Below are 18,612 nucleotides of genomic sequence, written 5' to 3'. Positions count from 1 at the left end.
ACTCGACACGCTTTATTGGCGCGCGATGCGGCCCCGCCGCACACGTGGCCCGCGGCCCCGCCCAGCGCGGGAAACGGCCCCGTGCGGGCGCCCCGCCCCCCCGTCCCCCCCCGATCCCCCCCATCCTACAGCTCCAGGTGCACCCCGCTGTAGGCCTTATCCACTGTCCACTCGCCCGGGGCTCCGGCTCCGGTCCCGCCCCCCGCGTAGCGCTCCATCTCCTGCTGGAACTGTAGCTGCCGCCGGCGGTTGGGGTCCACGTTGATCCAGTTGTTGGCGATCCACTTGGTGCCCTGGGTGACCAGGCAGCCCCCGTGCAGGGCGAAGTCATCCAGCTCCCCCACCCAGCCTGCGGAGCAAAGCAGGCGGTGAGCTGCGGGGACCGCACAGGCAGGCACAGCCAGCAAATGCCGGCTCTCCTGCCCGCGGTGCCTGCTTGGATTTTAGCTCAGATAAATCTCACGGGAGTTGGCTCCTCCTGGCAACCTCCCGCCTTAGTGCCACCCCACCCCAGCACCTACCAGGAGTTCAGCGGGGCAGGGCCCCCGAGTGCAAAATGCTCGCTGCCCCCACGTCCCTGCTCAGCACATGGGGCTCTCGGGCTCTGCACCACCATTGCTGTTTTTCCCAACTCTTCCCCAAAGGGGAGGCTGGCATGGAAGAGATCGGTGCTGCTGCTAGAAGGCCTGTGGAAGTCAAGAGGCTCGCAGACCCATTAAGAGACTGCATTTCAGCAACTCTAAACGATCCTCTCTTTACAGAGGTCCCACTTTTTTTTCTGTGGCAGACTTGCAGCAGCAGCCGTCTTCCATTTAGGAACAATTTGCTCATAAAAACACAACGGGGCTCTTCTTACAGGAGAGCGATGGTCTTGATATTATCATCTAACAGCCCAAATACTGGTCTGTTGGAAACATGGGCTGCTCTCTGGGGACCAGGGATGCTATGCTCCTTCTTCCCAGCACCACTCAAAATCTGCCATCGAAACACTCTGGAGTCACACTCAGCAGCAGCCTGGAAGATTCATGTCAATTCCCCAGCCTGGCTGTCAGGGAAAACTGCACTGTGAGAAAAACAGCCCCAAGGATGCGTATCATCAGGCTGCAGCTGAGCTATAAAGCAGGAGTTGGCCCCAAGCACAGCAGAGCCTTGCGCAGGGCAGCCCATGCCTGCCTGCGGTGCAGAGCTGATGGCCGTCCCTTTGTCTACCTCCCCTCCCCACTGCTTTGGGCAACACCACATCAGTGAAACATTGTGAATTGCAGACCAAGTTCCAGCAGGAGTTTCAGCTTGCACAGCGGGACAGGAGGCAGCTAGTGATGGATAGCACAGCCAAGGTCTTTGTTTGCTAGCTAGTCCCGTCCCCCTAAGACATCAGGAGCCACTGACCTACTGCCTGTAAACAAAGGCCTTTCAGAGTCAGGAAGCTCCTGCTCAGCTGGTGACAAACAGACTCTACAGTTCCCACTAGCAGGCAGCTACCACCCTTTGGCTTTCTTCTGAGCTCCCAGCTGCTGCAAGAAGACGACAGCCATCACCTCCCACAGTCCCTACCCCTCCCAAGAGCTGAGTCTTGAAACAAGCCCGTACCTTCTCCGTCTGACAGGTAGTTGTACCAGAAGACAGCAGTGCCTTGCTGAGGTTTCACTCGCAAATTGCCCTTGTCACAGTTTTTCCGAGTATCTCGCAGGTCAACGTCGTTCTGGATCAGAGACTGGCAAGAAACCACAGAGAAGGTGTCGCAAACAGGGCTGGAATGAAGCACATGCACTGGGCTGCCTCTGCCGCCAGCCATCATCCTGCCCTTTGCCTGAACACCCCACAGGGACAGCTCGAGGCTGACGCTGGGCAGGACGGGGCTTTCACAACCCTCCCGGAGCAGCCAGTTCCAGTCTCCTGGAGGTCCATAACCTGTTTCTGAGCAGCCACTCATTCCTTAACACATCGCCTGACAGCAGCACAACATACCTGCCAAGACTCAGTCTGAGGAAACCTGCCCAGACAGAAGTGAGCAGGACCCACGGTGGGGTGGCAGCAAGGCCAACAGACCACCCCTCGTGCCTCTGAGCGGGGACAGCCCTGCACCTCTTCCCTCCGCCTCAGAGGGAAGAGGCCATAAGCGGAGCACAGCTTTCCCATGGTCTAGCTATGGAAGGCTAACATTCACTGACTTCATGCACCAGACCCCTTCTGCAGCCACAGCGAATAAAGACTTTCAATAATATATTGAATAAATATCGAATAAAGACTCAAAAGTCCCCAGGGGTAACACGTAGGCAAGATTCATTTACCATCTCTTCGTACGTCCTGTTATCAGCTATAGGAAACACTGTTTCGCCTCCCCCTGTCACATTGTTCAGGTAGAACAGCACCGTCACGTACCTGCAAGACAGAGTGGCTGTCAGGGGACACAACGCACAGGGGGAGGCACAGAGAGGCTGTCCCTACCCTGCCCCTCCACCATACATACAGCGGTTCCTCCAAGACCTCACAAAATATGATTTACATCATCAGCTTTTCTCCAAGAACAAGACAAGGACAACAAAGAAAACGTCCACCCACAACAGTGAGAGTGTGTTTCTAGCCTCTGGCGGGGATGGCCCAGCAGCTCTGCAGAACCACTCTGCCCTCCCCGCGTGGTTCCGCAGGATTCACACACCTCCCCCTTCACACCAGCCATCTCCAGAGCCGGTTTGTGAGCCCACCGCCCCAGCACTGAGTCCCATGCGAGGTGAGGCGACACAGCTCTCCACACCTCTTCCAGACCGTGCCAAGGCAGACTGTACCGGCAGGAGGTCTCAAAGGGAGCGCTTTCATTGGCGACCAACTTCGTGTGGCTGCAGGCAGTCTCGGGAAAGACGGGGCCGCTGTCCATGTGGGCATGGTAGTGCCCTCCTTGGTCGTACCGCACAACCTGGAGGGGCTCACTGTGCTCCACAATCTCGGGGGGCAAGCGAGTCAGGCGCATTACTCTGGGGAAGAGCAGAGCAGGGCAGGTGAGGGGAAAGCATTGTCACCCCAGTCAGCCACTACTCCCAAGCAGCGAATAAATCCAGAGAACCCCCTTCCCCAACAGACCGGAGAGACGGATGGGCTGCAGCAAGCATGCCAAGAGATAACTAGGTCCTTACAGGTCTGATGGACCGTCAGTATCAGCTCAGAAAGTCCTCGTCAAGGTTAATAAAAAAACCCCAAAACCGAAGGGTGCATCTCCAGCAGGACTGCTCTCAGCAAGACTTTACTTGCTCAGCAAGATCCCTTCTGTGTGTGTCCCTGGAGCCTTCACGTGCCATCTCATCGCTTCTCTGGACTCCTGCACACCACCTACAGACCTCAGGGGCAGTGAGCAAAGCACAGGGCCCCTGCCGAGAGTGACAGAGAGACTAGCTCTAGGAATATTCTTGTCACCTAACTCACCTTTCCCTGTTGCCTTTTCAGCAGCCTCCCCCCAGGGCAGAGGGGCACTGGAAGTGATCAAGGAGACCGGAGCCCTCCTGCTCTGGGATTTTTCCGCTGCTACATCTGAGATCATCCCCAAGGTAAGCAGGTACGTCTTGAGACCTGCCAAAGAACACTCAGAGCTCTGAGAATCTGGACCGGTGAAGCCCTCAGGGCAGGTGCAAGGGGAACACAGCATCCAGGTAGGATGGCAAAGCCCCTCCAGGCACCGCATGGTCCCAGGGAGGACTAACAGCCTCCTTCAGCGCTACGTCTTCACATCCTCATAGCAGCAGCCAACTGAAGAGTGTAAAAGCAGTACGCTGATGCCTGTGTGCGCTGGCTAGCTGGCACAGAGAAGGTGGCAGCCGCAGCCTGCTCTAATCAAGGCAATATGCGACCCCATTCTCCTGCTGGAATGCACTGAAGAGAAGGAGTGGCCAACAGCTGTTTTCAAGCCTCGGGACAGATTTTCCCCACCCATGTTCTGGGCAAGGACCAGCACCACAAGAACAAGAAACTCTCCAGCCAATTATTTGAAACTCACCACGGCTAAACGATTTGGCCTGCGTGCTGGGTTTTCAGCGCTTCCCAGTACCAAATCTGATATGAAGGGAAGGGTAGGAGGTTCCTCCGTCTGCCGTGAGCTGCCTTGATATGTGTGCTTGGAGGATTAAACTAACTTGGCTTACTTGAGGTGGAGTCGTGCTTGTTAAAAAGTCAGCTCTGAGCAGCTAAGACAGATTTCAGTGAAATGCATGAGTAACTAAGGCAAATGACAGTAACTACTGGCACCCAGACAGCATTGGAAACAGACAGTTTCTCCCAGTAAGCTCATTTACTAATTAGAATGAATTTTTCACATTATGCCAAGTCTTCCTGGTTTTATAGGGCTGTTCCCAAAAGTGAATGGAGATGCTGAAAGGTCTGATTTTTCTTTTTCCTTTTCCACAGGACAATACAAATTCTTGTTCTAATGAAAACCTCCTCTCCCCATTTTCTGTCTGTGTTCATTGCTCTTTATACACTCCAAAGAGTTTCACAGCATTAGGAAGTGTGACTATTAGCAAGTTTGCCACCGCCTCTCCCAGCACAGGCGGTCCCCGTGCCTACACAAACCCAACCGCCCCTCGGCTGCCGGGCCCTTACCTTTGCCGTATGGCTCTCATGACCTGGTGTGCCCCCTCGCCCTGGTACAGCCAGGTGTGCTGGCTGTTGCGCACCAAGTCACTCATCTTCACTTTCTGGCTTCCCATGTACTTGTGGAAATCGCGGATATTCAATTGTTTGAACTCCTCCAAACTCAGCACGCCTATGGGAAGAGAGGAAAAGCTGGCTGAGCTTGGCACAGGTAATAGCTCTTGGTGTCCTGTACTCAGAGGAACCACCAGCTGAGGGCAATGCACAGATCACCTTCCTCAAACAAACCCCCTTCAGGGTCCACCACCGTGCCCATCATGGGCTGAACCCCCTACGTGCAGCATTGCGGGCCCCAGCAATACCCTCACCTTTCGCAGAGCGGGGGCCGTACAACAGCCTGCAGAAGCGAGCTATTAGCTGCCGTGCAGGGTCAGAACTGGGACAGGCAGAATACCATTTTGAACTCTAAAAAGCTCCTAAAACACACAAACCAATCCATCAAGAGAAATAGCTGCTACAGTTCTAACATGTGCACTGCCACAGCCAAAAAAAACCAGTGCCACCTGATGCCCTCGGGCTTGTTACTTAGATATTTAAATAATGTGTTTAAGAACAGAGTGGGACACCTCAGACCACATTTTCTACAAGGCTTTGCAAACTAATTAAAAAAAGCCAAACCCAAAACAAGCAGTACATTCTTCTGCATTTGTGTAATTGCAAAACACAAGCAAGGAATACAACAGAGCACAATCTTCACAGTCTTGCGACGTTTCGTAAGTAGAAGTAACAGAAAAGTGAGAGGGTAAAAAGTGGTTTCTACTAAAACAGGTATTTCTTGTTTGCACTCAACTGGCCTCGGAAAGGGATGGACTTCTGCCTTTGCTAGCTTCAGAAAAATCCTCACATTTGTTGCTTCCCCTTTCCGAATGTCCTGGTTTCACCCAGGATCAGAGTTAATTTTCTTCTCGGTAGCCAGTACAGTGCTGTGTTTTGGGTTTAGTATGAGAATAATGTTGGTAACACACTGATGCTTTTAGTTGTTGCTAAGTCACGTTTGTACTAAGTCAAGGACTTCTGTTTCTCAGGCCCTTCCAGTAAGAAAGCTGGAGGGACACAAGCAATTGGGAGGGGACACAGCCAGGACAGCTGACCTGAACTAGCCAAAGGGATATTCCATACCACAGAATGACATGCTGAGCGTATCAGTTGGCAGGGGGGTTGGCTGGGCAGGTGATCGCTGCTCAGGGACTGGCAGGGCATCAGTCAACAGGTAAGTGAGCAACTGTACAGTGCATCACTTGCTGGGTCTTTTTCCATCCTTTTTGAATTTATTCACCCTTTCCCTCCCTCATCTTGTCATTGTTATTGTTATTATATTTAATTTTATTTCAATTATTAAATTATTATCTCAACCCACGAGTTTTACCTTTTTCCTGATTCTCCTCCCCATCCCACCAGGGGAGCGGGGGAAGTGAGCGAGCGGCTGCGTGGTGCTTAGCTGCTGGCTGGGGTTAAACCACACCACTGACGAAGGGAAGCCTCACGCTGGGGATCAGGTCCCCGAGGCCAGAGCGTGCAGCGTGCTGCACTGGGCTGCCCATCAGCCAGCACGCATCATGGGCAGCAAGCAGAGCTCCTCAGGCTGCAAACCCAGTGTGGCTGCGGGGCCAGCTCTGCTCGCTGGGCACACAGCACCCTCCAGCAGGAGGAAGGAGCAGCCACCAGGGTCAGCCTGGGACAGCTCCTCAGGTGCCAGTGGGCATGACCAAATTATCCACTGTTATTATTTCTAGTGTCTCCCTGTCCCCACTTCCCTTTACTCCATGTGGTCTTTGATGAGCAGTGCCACATCCAGGTTGTGACCTGGTCTCCTGGTGTCACATACCAATCTAACAACAGAGGGAAGCAGCACTCTGGAAGCAAGGTCCTGCCAAGAGCACTTTAACAGGACCTTTGATTTGTTAATGTCCAGAACGGTGGAAAAGCCACTGAGGACTCAGTCATACGCTCCTACCCCTGCCAAGAATGCCACCAGCCTGGAGGAGGAGGGCACGAGATGCCCTCCGGATATTTAGCCATTCACAAGGGTACTGCTTCAACTCCAAAGCAGCTCCTCCTGGGCAGCTCTCAACGCCAGGTCACTGGAAGAGAGCACACAGAGCCTGTGCGTTCACTTAATTTGATTAGGAAACAGAGAGTTGCCTAATTGAGGCCACTCTAATTAGAGCAGCAGAGGTTAGAACGCATGTCCAGACCAGTGGGAGCCCTTGGGAGACCGGGAGCAGGAAGGGCAGGAGTGGCTTCATGGAATACAGAGTTTGCAGCAGCAGAGAGGGGGGTCAGCAATAAAGGCTGACCAACAAGACCACTCCCACCTTCATTTATTCTGCCTTCCCCTGCCAGTGATGCAGGGCTCCCAGCTTTCTGCAGAAGCTTTCCTGAAAACAGTGGGGAAGTGGAAGGCACACCTTAACACTTGCAGCCCAGGTAACAAGGTATGTAGTCAGAGCCAGAGCGGTCTCTCAGACCATGGGAGCAGAAGTGCACCCTGACAGTCCTGTTGCAGAGGGGCGTGAACAGGTGCAGAGCTGTGTTCTTGACCTGCTTCTGCAAGATCCAAGCCCAGGCAGCGGAACTAGTCTGCTGCTAGAGTCGTGATGAAGGGGCAGGATTGCTGCAATGAGAGGTTTACCCTGAATTTACTTTTCTGCGAAGGTCTCTAAAGCAGTGTTATTGTCCTTTGAAGAACACATCTAGAGAAACGTGCCTGGGCAGGGACACAGCTCTTGCTCTGCCCCACATGGTTGTGCGAGGCATCCAGCATGCTGAGGGCAAAGGGATTCCCATGGAGCTGCTCTTACCGTTTCCATCAGGATCAGCCTTGACTGCAGCATACATCTCCCGGATGTTTTCAGGGGTCATCCACCTGCCGTTCCCAAGCCGGGTGTGGGTCAACACCTGAAATTCATAAATGGATCAACACCAGGCACTGGTTTCTTGTACTATTGAAACCCTACAGATTCCCTGCTTGAGGCCTGGCAGGCTCTCCTCTGCAGCACATCAGCCAGCCAGGCGTCAGCGCATCTCTGCAGAAAGAAGATTACAGTCAGGATCATCTGGCAGCCACACACAGTGTGTGGCTGACGAGCGCTGTTATTTCCAGTTTAGGTCATGGCAAATGACTGCTGGGACTCGGTTAACCAGTCCTGAGGTGGAGGGGGCACAGCTTTTTCTCTTGAAGGGAAAGGAAAGCTATTGACTATAAAAGTGAATGCTTTTCCAAAATAAAAGCCTGGAACAAAATGCTTCCTTTCCACATGGACAGAGAGATGCAGAAACCTGGAGAGCTCTCAGCAGGCTCTGACCTCCAGAGAAAGGAGCCTTGCTCTGGGTCGTCACTGGTGCAGCTCCCCACACTCCACAGCTCTTGCTGTCCACAGGACAGTTCACACCCCAAGCCCCACCTGAAACAGGAGCCTGGGGAGGGACATCCTTGAACTGCCAGCACCTGCCCTGATGCACCCTACCACACAGGACAAGGGTGCTGAAGAGCTGGGGACAAGGTGCTCACTGTCCCCCTCTGGGCTCATTAATAGGGGTGGCTGTGCTTTTTTTTTTTTTTTTTTTTTTTTGCTGTGACTTTTGCACAGTCGGCCAGCTCCCCACAACGCAGTGCCTACGCTATAAACACACTTCCCTGGGACTCCGGGTAAGAGGAAACCCACAGCACAGGGAACATTTTACCCAGCACATTCAAAACACACATCTGCCAAGGCAACAGCATGACAAGTGCTGCACATTTCCCCACAAACTTCCATGCTCAAAGCCTGTCTTGAGACATGAAATTAAGCAAATACTTATCAGTATATACGGGGTCTGGCCTTAACCAAGAACAAGAGTAATCAAGAAACCATCTGAAGAGGGGATCTGCCAGAAGGTCCCCCAGCAAACCTCCTCCAGTCTGCCCTGCACTCTACCTCTTTGAGCTGCAGCTGCCCATCCTGATTGTGGTCCAGCAGATTGAAAATGTCCATCTGGCTGATTTCTATCATTTCCATGGCTTCCTCATAGTCATCCGTTGGTAGGATCTGACTCTTCTGCAGCCCCTTCAGTTGTGCCAGATGGACGATGAGCTTGCACTCCTCCTCTGTCAGGAAGTTGGGAATTTCTGCAGCAAAAGTGTCAGCAGCAACAGAGACTGAGGAACTGTTACAGTGGGACCCTATACCAATGGCAGGCCACTCAAGGAAAAAAAACCACAATAGGCGAGGGGGAAATTGAGGAACTGCCTAAGTCTGGGACATTCAAACACATCCACCCTTCTACCAGAAGAGCTCTCAAAGAGCATATACCACACACCTGAGCTGCTGGAGGCAGGTATTTTTACAGCAGCAGTTCCTAAATGTTTGGATCCAGGGGTCAAGCCCTTAAACTCTCTCACAGATACCACAATGGACAAAGGAGTGAACAAACACATGCATATCACCACATATTATCACTTCAAAGGTGACATGTGGATCACAGTCTGGGAACTGCTGCTCTACAGGAAGGGAGGCCAAAAATCTTTACGGTGGGCAGTGATGATGGCTAGGGTTTCAGGCTTCTTGCTCTCACGTGGAGAGGACAGCACTTTGCACAAAACCAACTTTTCAGGGGAACCTGGCACAATACTCTACCATGAAACTCAAACACCAAGCAGAAAGCTTCCAAACTTATTCCCACTCATTCCCCCACTAAAAATGGTCTTCAAATGCAGTATTAAAGGGGAAGACACTGCACATGGCAGACGCCACATCCATACCCAAGTAGCATCCCGGTATTGCCAGCTTTCCTTTGCACCGCAACACCAGCAGCAATCAGGCAATACCAGGATCCCAGGCAAATTTAAATGCAGAGAAATCCACCGATGACTATGAGGCTAAGGGATTTCTAGCTGCACAGCGCACTGGGCATGCATTTGCAAAGTGCTGGCGAGGTCCTGTTCAACAGTACCGTGGCCCAGCAGGCTGGGAAGATCCTTCTGGCTGATGGCTGTCACTGCTACAGCGATCTTGTTACCAGCTGCTGAGACTTTTGAAGAGCGAAAGAAAAGCCACCGAAGCAGGACAGGTTTAGGCCCAAGGTCCTGCTCTCCAAATTGCATGGCTCCTGCAAGTATGTGCCAAGGACACATTATACCTCAAATACAGCAGCAATCCCCAAAGGGGCGGGGGGGGGGGGGGGGGGGGGGGGGCCAGAAAAAAAAGTTAATTACTTCCATGACCTGAAATCAACCCTATCAGCTCAAACTGTCAATAACCAGTTGGCTTCTTGCTAAGTACAGACCAGAACTAGCCCTGTAGAAAATGAAATGTTCCTGGGAAGCCCCAGAAACACAATGCAGCCGGTTGTATCCGTAACGCCCTCCGAGGAAACAATTTCCGCCACAGGCAGCGTGGGGTCCTTGTGCCAGAGGATGCTTTGGAGCCAGAGCTTCCACTGACTGGTTTGAACCTCATGGCATGGCACCAGGTCCAAATGAACTGTGTGCCCTGGCAAGCAACACCCCCAGTATTTCCAGTTCCCCAAACTGGGCTACAATAATGACCGCCTCTGGAATCTTAATTACGTACTGGAGGAAGGACAGTTCTGCTCTTCAGTGGTAGTAACGGGAATTTGGAATGAAGCAAAAATTTTGTTTACTGGAAAGCATGCTCTGTCATGCAGGTTGCAAGGTGAGGGGGTTTCCAGTTCACTGCTGCCAATCCCATCTGCAAACAACCTGACTCCACAGCTGCAAATTAGTTCCTCTCTACCCTCAGCTCTCTGAAACAGTTAACTTGTGGCTGTGAGACCATCCTATCTCCCTGCCTGCTCAACAATAGATCCAGCTAAACAAATGCCTCCTAATTGACTTTGAGCAACACTTGATTGCTTTTACAAAAAACAAAAGAGAGGAAAACATTGGGGTTTATGAAATAATGACTAATCCTGGAGCAAGAGAAAGGGGATGGGTTGGAGCACTGGTGTCAAACAGAGATTCAATCTTGGCTGAAAGAGCCTCAAGACACATGGGCCAAGTCATTCATCCCTCCCCAACTGCCCTCATTTCCACACCTGCTGATCTAAGCCAAACCCCTGCTAAAATCCAAACAATCAGGGCCGCTGGCAAATGAAAATTGGCGCATTGTCTTCCCCATGAGGGCTCTGAAAGGGCCACACTTAATGAGGATGGACTGACAGAGAGGTGGCTTGTATGCTATAAAAGGCGTCCCACAGTCTGGAGCAGCTCAGTCTGGGGTGCGCCGCCTGTTTGCCTGCTCTCGGCTCGCTCGAGCATGGTCACGGCCCAGCGCAGGCACCCCTCGAGGTCGGGTGGCCCATGGCTGCTGGGGCTCCTGGCGTGCCTGCTGCTCTGGGGCTCTCCAGGAGCCTGGGCGAGCTACCTGAGGAGATCCTCCAGCTGCATGCCCATTCCACACCACATGGCCTTGTGCTACGATATCGGCTACTCTGAGATGAGGATTCCCAACCTGCTGGAGCACGAGACCATGCCAGAAGCGATCCAGCAGTCTTCCAGCTGGCTGCCCTTGCTGGCCAGGGAGTGCCACCCAGATGCTAGGATTTTCCTCTGCTCCCTCTTTGCACCAATCTGCTTGGACAGGTAAGATGTTTTTACAAGTTATTTCAGCTGTAGCAAGTAACGCTCCCCAAGAGTGCAACTGCATTTGCTTCTCAAGCGTGCAGTGTCATCAGCACAGTCCCCAAGAAGCTGCGCTGCCCCTCTCAGCAAGGGGCAATCGGATTACCCAGCAGGGACCATCCCTCTGAAAGTGAAACGTGAGCATTTCATCTCACAGCAGCGGAAACATTACGCTCCCTCCTCTGGATTTTCATGCTCTCCCACCCTAGGCACTGCTGCCATCTCCTCTAGCCGACCCCCTTGCGCACCGCAGCAGCTGCCAACACCCACCTCCCACCTCCCCTGCAGCCCCCCAGCCCTAGCTCCTGCCCTGAACTCTTAGGGGGGTTCTCAGCCTGACAGTGCCAGCAGCAGAGAGAAATCCGAATTTGAAATCTGGTTTGAGATGCAGCCAGCACAGTACAGAGCTGCTAAGGAAACTGAGTATCTAATTAGGCACTTGTAAAGGTGAGCAGCCTTTGCACAACTAGCGAAGATCCTGGGGCAGTGGGGGGGGACTGTTGGCAGCTGCCTGTATCGAACAGCCTCATCCCTCCTGTCCTCAGGAATTTGTTGTTTTCTGGACACGAATGTGCAAAAGATATCAAAGATCCCAAAATATCTCTGCTAGCGCTACAGTGCACAGCACAGCCCCGCACGGCAGCAGTGCAGTGCCAGGGCTCGACCCTCAGCCTGCTGCCAGGGTCCAGAGGTGCTGTAATCCCCATCCCCTCCCCAGGCTCATCTACCCCTGCCGCAGCCTGTGCGAGGCCGTCAAGAGAAGCTGCGCACCCGTCATGGCTTGTTACGGCTACCCCTGGCCTGAAATCCTGAACTGCAACAAGTTTCCTGCAGATCACGAACTCTGCATCGCAGCAGTCTCCACAGATGAAAATTCCTCGAGCAGGAGAAGTAAGGATTTTTTTTTCTCTCGTATGTTTTCCATATGTAACACTGAAAGCTTAAAAGGATGTGCCTATGCCTTGTTTCTATTCCTAGTTTTTCTGGTTTTAAGCCATGTTTAGAAGAAAAATATTATGAATTCTGGTTCTGTTCTCTCCACTGTGAACCAGGAAACTCCACTGTGTCTAGGAAATTAGCGTAACATTGACTGCAGCTTGTTCCCCTCTCTACTGTATTCATGAGCTCCCTGGGAGCCATCAGACCACGCAGGGTTTGGGGCAGGGGCAAGGAATCGCTGTAAAAGCCTAATGCCCAGGCACAGCGTGAGAGCTCATGGTCTGCAGGCTCCAGGCTGCCAGATGTGCTTCCAGCAGAGCTAAGGAGCTGCAGCCCTGATCTTTCAGCTGTGTCCAGGGTTTAAAAACATGCAAAAAGAAATGTTTTGCAAGCCTTCTCTTTAAACATTGGGAAATACCACAAAGGGACATGAGCCTCCGCAGGCATGAGTTACACGAGAAAAAAAATCTTTATGACTGAAAAACTAAATTAAACACACAGATACTGATGAACACTAGGGGAGATTCGAGAGCAGTTAAAGGGAGAACAGATGCCTCATTTCACCATCACTGGATGGAGTCTGGCCATACCAATGGCTTTACTGTTTCATCCAAAATAGGAGATCTTCATTAAGCATTTTCACTGCTGCTTTAACATGCAGCAACACACACAAGCCTAAACAAAGCATGACAAACGGTGTCTGCCCCAGCCACAGAAAGGAGAGCTTGACATATCCCACCCTGGTAGTCTGAGATAGCTCTCCAGGGACTGGGTAGCTCAGGAAGAAGCAAGCCACCACTCACAGATCTCAAATTTTCATTACGCCCTTTCCAGTGAAGCTTGACAAGGGTATTATAACCAAATTTCTGTTGCAGCAGTGCCCCGAGCCAGCTGCAAGGACTGTGAACTTGAGGAGGCCAGCACTGCCAGGGAGATCCTGGAAAACCTCTGTGCCAATGATTTTGGTGAGTTATCCCCACTCTTCCTCTCAATTGCTGCCATTCCTTCAAAGCAGCCAGGTAGTGGCACAGACAGAAAATGGCTTTGCCATAGCAAACTGACTTTGAGGAACCGCAGCTTTTACAGCAGGCCCCAGGAATTTTCATGTCCCAACTTACCTGTTGGGTAGCAGGAGGACCCAGCTCCAGGCAGCACTGAAGGTGAAGACTTGCTTTATTTCTGTGGACTCTGGTTTGGTTTAGGTCTGTGGCTGCTACGTACAAGCACTACTCTGGTTCTCCCTTGGAGGCCGACATTTCAATCAATGCCCATAAAAACCTTTAGCAACCCCCACGTTAGCTATTTCAAACTTCAATACCATTGTTCTGGCTCACGCAGGTAGCAGCCCTGGCTTTGCTCAATCAGCTGGCAGGAAGTTTTCAAGATACTGTCCTGAATTCATTCACACAAACTTCATGGGGGAAAAAAAAAGGTTAAAAATCCTGGGCAGCTGGCAGTCATGCCACCTCCTGAAATCTCAGCTCAGACAAAAGCCAAGTAATGTGCATGAGACCAGGACCTTGATGCACCCACTTGCTTGTGTCTATGCTTCCTACAGGGTTTCTGCCCGTGCAGCAGTGCTGATACACCTTTGCCACTCCCATAAAGAAAGTGGAGTAAGAAGAATAGTGTTCAGTACTGGAAACTAATCTCAAATGAGAGCTTTTACAAATTCACTGCAATTACAAGAGCTTGGATGGATACATTGCCACATTACAGAAACTATAGCAATAAAGCCTTGCGTTGGCTGTGTGTTTAAGTAGGTAAGAGCTATGAAAAGTGAACAGAACTAACAGCTTTTTCCAACCCCTGTAGCAGTGAAAATCCGAATCCTGAGGAAGAACATGACCACCACCATCTCGGACTTCGACCTGGACCCCTCCAGGGTGGAGGTCCTGAAGCATGGCCCACTCCTCAGAACTGAAATCCCCACCAGGCTCCAGCAGTGGCTGGACATAGATGCTACCTGTGTGCACAACATCATGAGAGGCACCCATGCAGGTGTCTTTGTTGTGAGCGGCGAAGTACAGAGCGACAAAGTGGTAGTGAACAAGGCCTATGCCTGGCAGAAGAAGAACAGGAACCTGCACCAGGCAGTGCGGAGGTGGAAACATCACCGCTGCCCTGAACAGGCTGGCCGGAAGGTCTGAAAAATCTCAGTTCCAACAATAAGAAACTGCTCCCTTTCCTATGGCTAGAAAACTCCTTTCCCTGGCAGTTGGTGTTTTGGAGATGTACAGTCAATATGTTTAGGTGATTCAAAGCAGTCATAGCCCACAGCTAGGGCCTCACTGCAGATCTCCGTTTTACTAAGACAGAGTTCAGTAAAGGATGCAGATTTCATGTATTCTTCTCCCAAGGCTCTGCAGATCCAGAGTGATAGATGGCTTTGTGTAGGATCCAACATCACAACAAAACTGAACTGAACTCTGCAGCCAAGCACAAACTAGAAGAGACCTTTAGTAACAACTCCTTCTAGCTCTCATCATCATCAACGCTGATAGACAGTTCAGCTTCGTTATTTGACCCTGAGACACTGATGCTGTTCAAGTGCCTGCTTGCTTTCTGTCCAGAGAGATTACACGCAAGTCGCCCTGACTGCTAAGTGATGCTTTGTGTGTAATGAAGCAAATATTTCACCCTTGAACAGTCTGAGGTAAATTAAGAGGGAGAGAAGCCCACCCTGGCAATGCCCAGCCCCTTAAAAGCTGAATGCTAAACTCTGTTCTTGAGCGGTCATTTAGGCTGTGCCTTCAGCTTGCTGCACTGAGACCTGATGAGCACCTGCACAAGTAAAAGGAAACAGCCGTTTTTGAGCAGGAGAGGTACAGAGCAAAGATAGCTGAGGGTTTCTGCATAACAGGGAAAACCATTTTTAAAAATCAGAAATTCAGTTTGGATCAGAAGATTCTGGTAACTGGGGAACTACCAAAGATATCAAGAGCCCTGAGAAAGAGCAGAGTGGGAACGTAACATCAGCTGTCTAAACCTCTACTTTGGTGCACGACAGCAGCTTCGCTTGGGACTCGGAGGTGAGCCCCAGCCACAGCACAATAGGAGCTACTTGCAGTTCTGATATGGGAGGAGGGGAGAAGTGTTACACAGCTGTCTGGCCTTCCACCTGCACGCAAGAAAGACAGAAAAGATGGCAAAACGCATTCTCAGCAACTTCTCTGCAGCTCACTCACCCAAGTAAGTAGGGATTGTAATTCCCTGAAGGAGTAAATACAGCTATAGTTCTACACTCCAGAACACAGAGCAGAAAACAGCAAATCACCAAATGAGAAAACAAGTCAGATTTCTACTGCCTAACAAAGCACTATCTGTGGAAAGTATTCTACACTGGATTAAACTTGGGACTGAAATAAGGAAATAAGGGGGGAAATGGCTTTCGGGAGAAATGCATTCTGCCTTGTTTGCAATACCTGCAGTCTTGGTTGTGGAGACAGCCACCCTGTTTGATGGAGACACATTGCCTCCTTGTGCTCATAATGCACACCAACAACCCGTGATGGGATTTCCTCTACCGATTTAGTGTGGGCCAAGATGAACGTTCAGGCACTCACACTGTAATTTAGTTGTGCCCTGACATTTGTGCAGTGATTACTTTTATTCCATGAGGCTCAAAAGAAAAACAGAGTGAGATTTCCTATTTTTATTCCTCCACAATGTCTTGTCTTGCAAACGGCCACCCAATTCACAGAATCTGCTGTCAGGTGGTCCCTGCAATAGCAGTATCTTCTGAACAGACTGCATTTGGAAAACACATCAGAACACATAAAAGCTCTGAAGGTTGAAAAGGCTTTGTCTGGTACTTGTTTTCCATTAATAGGATTATTTGATTACTAGTGTTTCCTAACTAAAAAATGCACAGATGGTCTGACTTACAAGCTTTAGAAACAGTATCTCTTAGCCAGAGGGGGAAAAAAATAGGGCAGGGACTTTTTCAAAGCTCCACGAAATACGCTTGGGTTCTATGCAGATGACTTACCCTCATTTGAAAAACAAACCACAAGCTCCCCTACAGTGCTCAGTGCCATGCTCCAAAGCAGAGAGCTTACATTCAACCATTAGCGAGCCACCCCCTGCTGTAGTCCCACTACAACTTGCTCTGCTGAAAGCAAAGATCACAGACCAACCACTTATTTCCTTGAACTGTCTCTCACATGCCACAACACACTCTGTTAAAGCCCCAGAAAGTCAAGAGTCCTTTCTGCTAGCGACTTCTGGGTTTGTCTTACACACCCAAGTTATATACATGCTTCCACTAATTTAAACAACAGAGGCACAATAAATTAGTTTTTTTAAATCAGTTGATTTAGGTTGGTACTGTTTGCACAGATAGCGAAGCCTCTGGAAGTCTTTTTAAAGTCAGAGCTGGCTCCTGGCAGGTTCATCTGGGAGATAAGAGCTGTCTTGCGACTTGAGGTTTCTAAATAAGGGACTCCTTATCGAAGGACAAAGGAGAACAGACTCGTGTGGCATCTCACATGTTGAATGTCTGTCGCTGTCTGTAATACCATCCTCAGGGAGCAAAGCTTCCCTTGGAACTGATGGAGGTGCTGGAGTGACAAGTTAAAAGCTGTGGGATTACTGCCGCCAGGACCAACCTGCCTTTTACCAACTTCGGCACCTTCCTTGCAGGCCAGGATCAACTCCTTCACTTAAGTAGTACCGGTAGGGAACAGAAGGTGGAAACAAGAGCTTTCCCAAGTGATTTTTCCTGAGTAAAAAACCAGAGTGATTGCTCCAGACTGTGGTCCTGGTAATGACATCAGTTTTGTGATCACTATCAGGTATCAGTTCCAGGTTGGTGTGTCTGTTTACTTAATGCCAGACAGAAATCCACTTAGAAATGTGCAAACCAGGAGTACCACATATGTAGAAATGACAAAAGGACTTTGTATATTTCTTCCAGATACTTACTGCATTAAAGGAGTTTAATAAGAAACCTATCTGATTTATGACCAGGTTTTCAGTGCACATAATCTATTTGGAATGGGAAAAAACCTCTCCTTTTATATTATTGAGAAAGCATCTAAAAGACTCTCAATGCTATCTTCTGAGAGACAACAGGTTTTCTCTAACTTTGCAATAGTAGGACTTTCGTAATCATCTGTCCCAAAAAATGAACTTGTATATTCTCAGTGGATTTCCAGAACACAGAGCTCAAGCTTGATCAATGAGACTTTACCAGTCACAGCAAAAAACACAGAAAAGTAAAGAAGGTTTTAAAATACTTGAAAGACAGATGTTGCATGGCTGTATTAGGACAACCAGAAATAAGGATAAATCTAGAACAGGACACAAAATGGTGGAAGACATTAGATCTATCACTTCTCCTGTTACTCGCTTCCTCAGCACTGAGGCACCAACACTAAATTGCTTCATCATCATTTATTACCAAAAGTTTGGGGGTCTCTTGTCCCTTCCTAATACCGAGCAGCTTCTTCGAGGTCCTCTTCAGTGATCCGCTGTCTATTCAGGGCATTTTAAAGAGAATCTGAAAAACCCGGAAAGGTTAATCTTCCAAATTCTGCAAAGTGGGCCAAGCAGAAGAAGCAACCTCTGGGAATACGGTATCAAAACGCCCTAAGCAACATCGCACGCTTTTTAACGCGGGCCCGCGGAACAGCGGCGCGGGGAGGCGAAGCAAACACGCGAGGAGCCGTTTCCCCCCGAGTGGGTGTAAGGCCGCGGCGGGGCCCGGGACCCCTCAGCCGGGAGGGCAGCGCGGACAGCGGGGCCCCCGGCCCTGCCCGCCGGTTCCCGGGTGGCCCCCGAGCCAGCCGCGGGCCGCCCGCCCGTACCGGCGCGCCTGAGGGCCCGTGCCGCTGCCCCGACGGCGGCGGGGGGAGGCCGGTACTCACCGAAGAGGAGCGGCTTGAGGCTGAGGGTGCGCACGGCGTGGGCCCTGCCGGGCACCAGCTCCACCCGCTGCGTGTGGCCCACCTGCGGGGAGAGCAGCGGTGAGCGGCGGCGCGGCCGCAGCCCCGGCCCCAGCCCCCCGGCGCGGCCTTGCCTTGATGCCCTCGAGTCGCGGGAGGGCGCGGGCGGGCGGCGGTGGCGGCGGCGCCGGGGGGGCGGCGGGCGGCCCGCCGGTCTCGCCAGCGCTGAGGTGCACGAAGAGCAGCAGCCCCAGCACGTTGAGGACGTAGAGGTGGGCGAAGACCATGAGGACGAGGAAGTAGGGCCGCGAGCAGACGGGCCGCGGGCGGCCCCCCGGCGGGCCGGGCAGCGGGGAACCCTCCGCCCGCGCCGCCGCCGCCGCCGCCGCCATCGCGCCCCCGGCCCGCCAGGCCTCGCGCGTCACCCCGGCAACCGCCCAGCGTGCTGCGTCATCGCGCCGCGGGGGCGGGGCTGGCGGGAAGCCGCGGGCGCCGCCTCTCCCGCCCCCCCCTCAAGAAGAGCCA

The 18,612-nt window shown here is 51.6% G+C and overlaps 2 protein-coding genes across 2 annotated transcripts; one reads left to right on the top strand and one right to left on the bottom strand.

Moving 5' to 3' along the window:
• Nucleotides 1-6: 6 nt before the first annotated feature.
• On the bottom strand, nucleotides 7-18,524 carry P4HTM (prolyl 4-hydroxylase, transmembrane). Its single transcript, XM_056336706.1, has 9 exons — nucleotides 18,222-18,524; nucleotides 18,070-18,151; nucleotides 8,556-8,746; nucleotides 7,440-7,536; nucleotides 4,588-4,750; nucleotides 2,787-2,972; nucleotides 2,292-2,382; nucleotides 1,591-1,714; nucleotides 7-349 (listed from the first exon to the last, which is right to left on the bottom strand). The coding sequence occupies exons 1-9, from the start codon at nucleotides 18,477-18,479 to the stop codon at nucleotides 126-128; spliced, it is 1,416 nt and encodes a 471-aa protein (XP_056192681.1). The 5' UTR covers nucleotides 18,480-18,524; the 3' UTR covers nucleotides 7-125.
• Nucleotides 9,797-18,063, top strand: LOC130148274 (secreted frizzled-related protein 5-like). The gene is made up of 4 exons (XM_056336707.1): nucleotides 9,797-11,221; nucleotides 11,979-12,151; nucleotides 13,078-13,164; nucleotides 14,015-18,063. Exons 1-4 carry the CDS (start codon nucleotides 10,896-10,898, stop codon nucleotides 14,347-14,349), a joined length of 921 nt encoding a protein of 306 aa, XP_056192682.1. The 5' UTR covers nucleotides 9,797-10,895; the 3' UTR covers nucleotides 14,350-18,063.
• Nucleotides 18,525-18,612: the final 88 nt, after the last annotated feature.

Source organism: Falco biarmicus, chromosome 4, assembly GCF_023638135.1.
Source record: "Falco biarmicus isolate bFalBia1 chromosome 4, bFalBia1.pri, whole genome shotgun sequence".
Lineage (NCBI taxonomy): Eukaryota > Metazoa > Chordata > Aves > Falconiformes > Falconidae > Falco > Falco biarmicus.
The sequence above is the reverse complement of the archived record's forward strand: the minus strand, read 5'-3'. Positions and strand labels throughout refer to the sequence as shown.

Bases quoted from the DNA above. Each gene is read 5' to 3' on its own strand.
- LOC130148274 (XM_056336707.1), top strand. From the start codon at position 10,896: ATGGTCACGGCCCAGCGCAGGCACCCCTCGAGGTCGGGTGGCCCATGG. The intron at 12,152-13,077 runs GTAAGGATTTTT...CTGTTGCAGCAG, and splicing joins AAATTCCTCGAGCAGGAGAA to TGCCCCGAGCCAGCTGCAAG. The intron at 13,165-14,014 runs GTGAGTTATCCC...CAACCCCTGTAG, and splicing joins CCTCTGTGCCAATGATTTTG to CAGTGAAAATCCGAATCCTG.
- P4HTM (XM_056336706.1), bottom strand. From the start codon at position 18,479: ATGGCGGCGGCGGCGGCGGCGGCGCGGGCGGAGGGTTCCCCGCTGCCC. The intron at 2,973-4,587 runs GTAAGGGCCCGG...GCTCTTCCCCAG, and splicing joins ATGAGAGCCATACGGCAAAG to AGTAATGCGCCTGACTCGCT. The intron at 350-1,590 runs GTACGGGCTTGT...TTTGCTCCGCAG, and splicing joins CTACCTGTCAGACGGAGAAG to GCTGGGTGGGGGAGCTGGAT.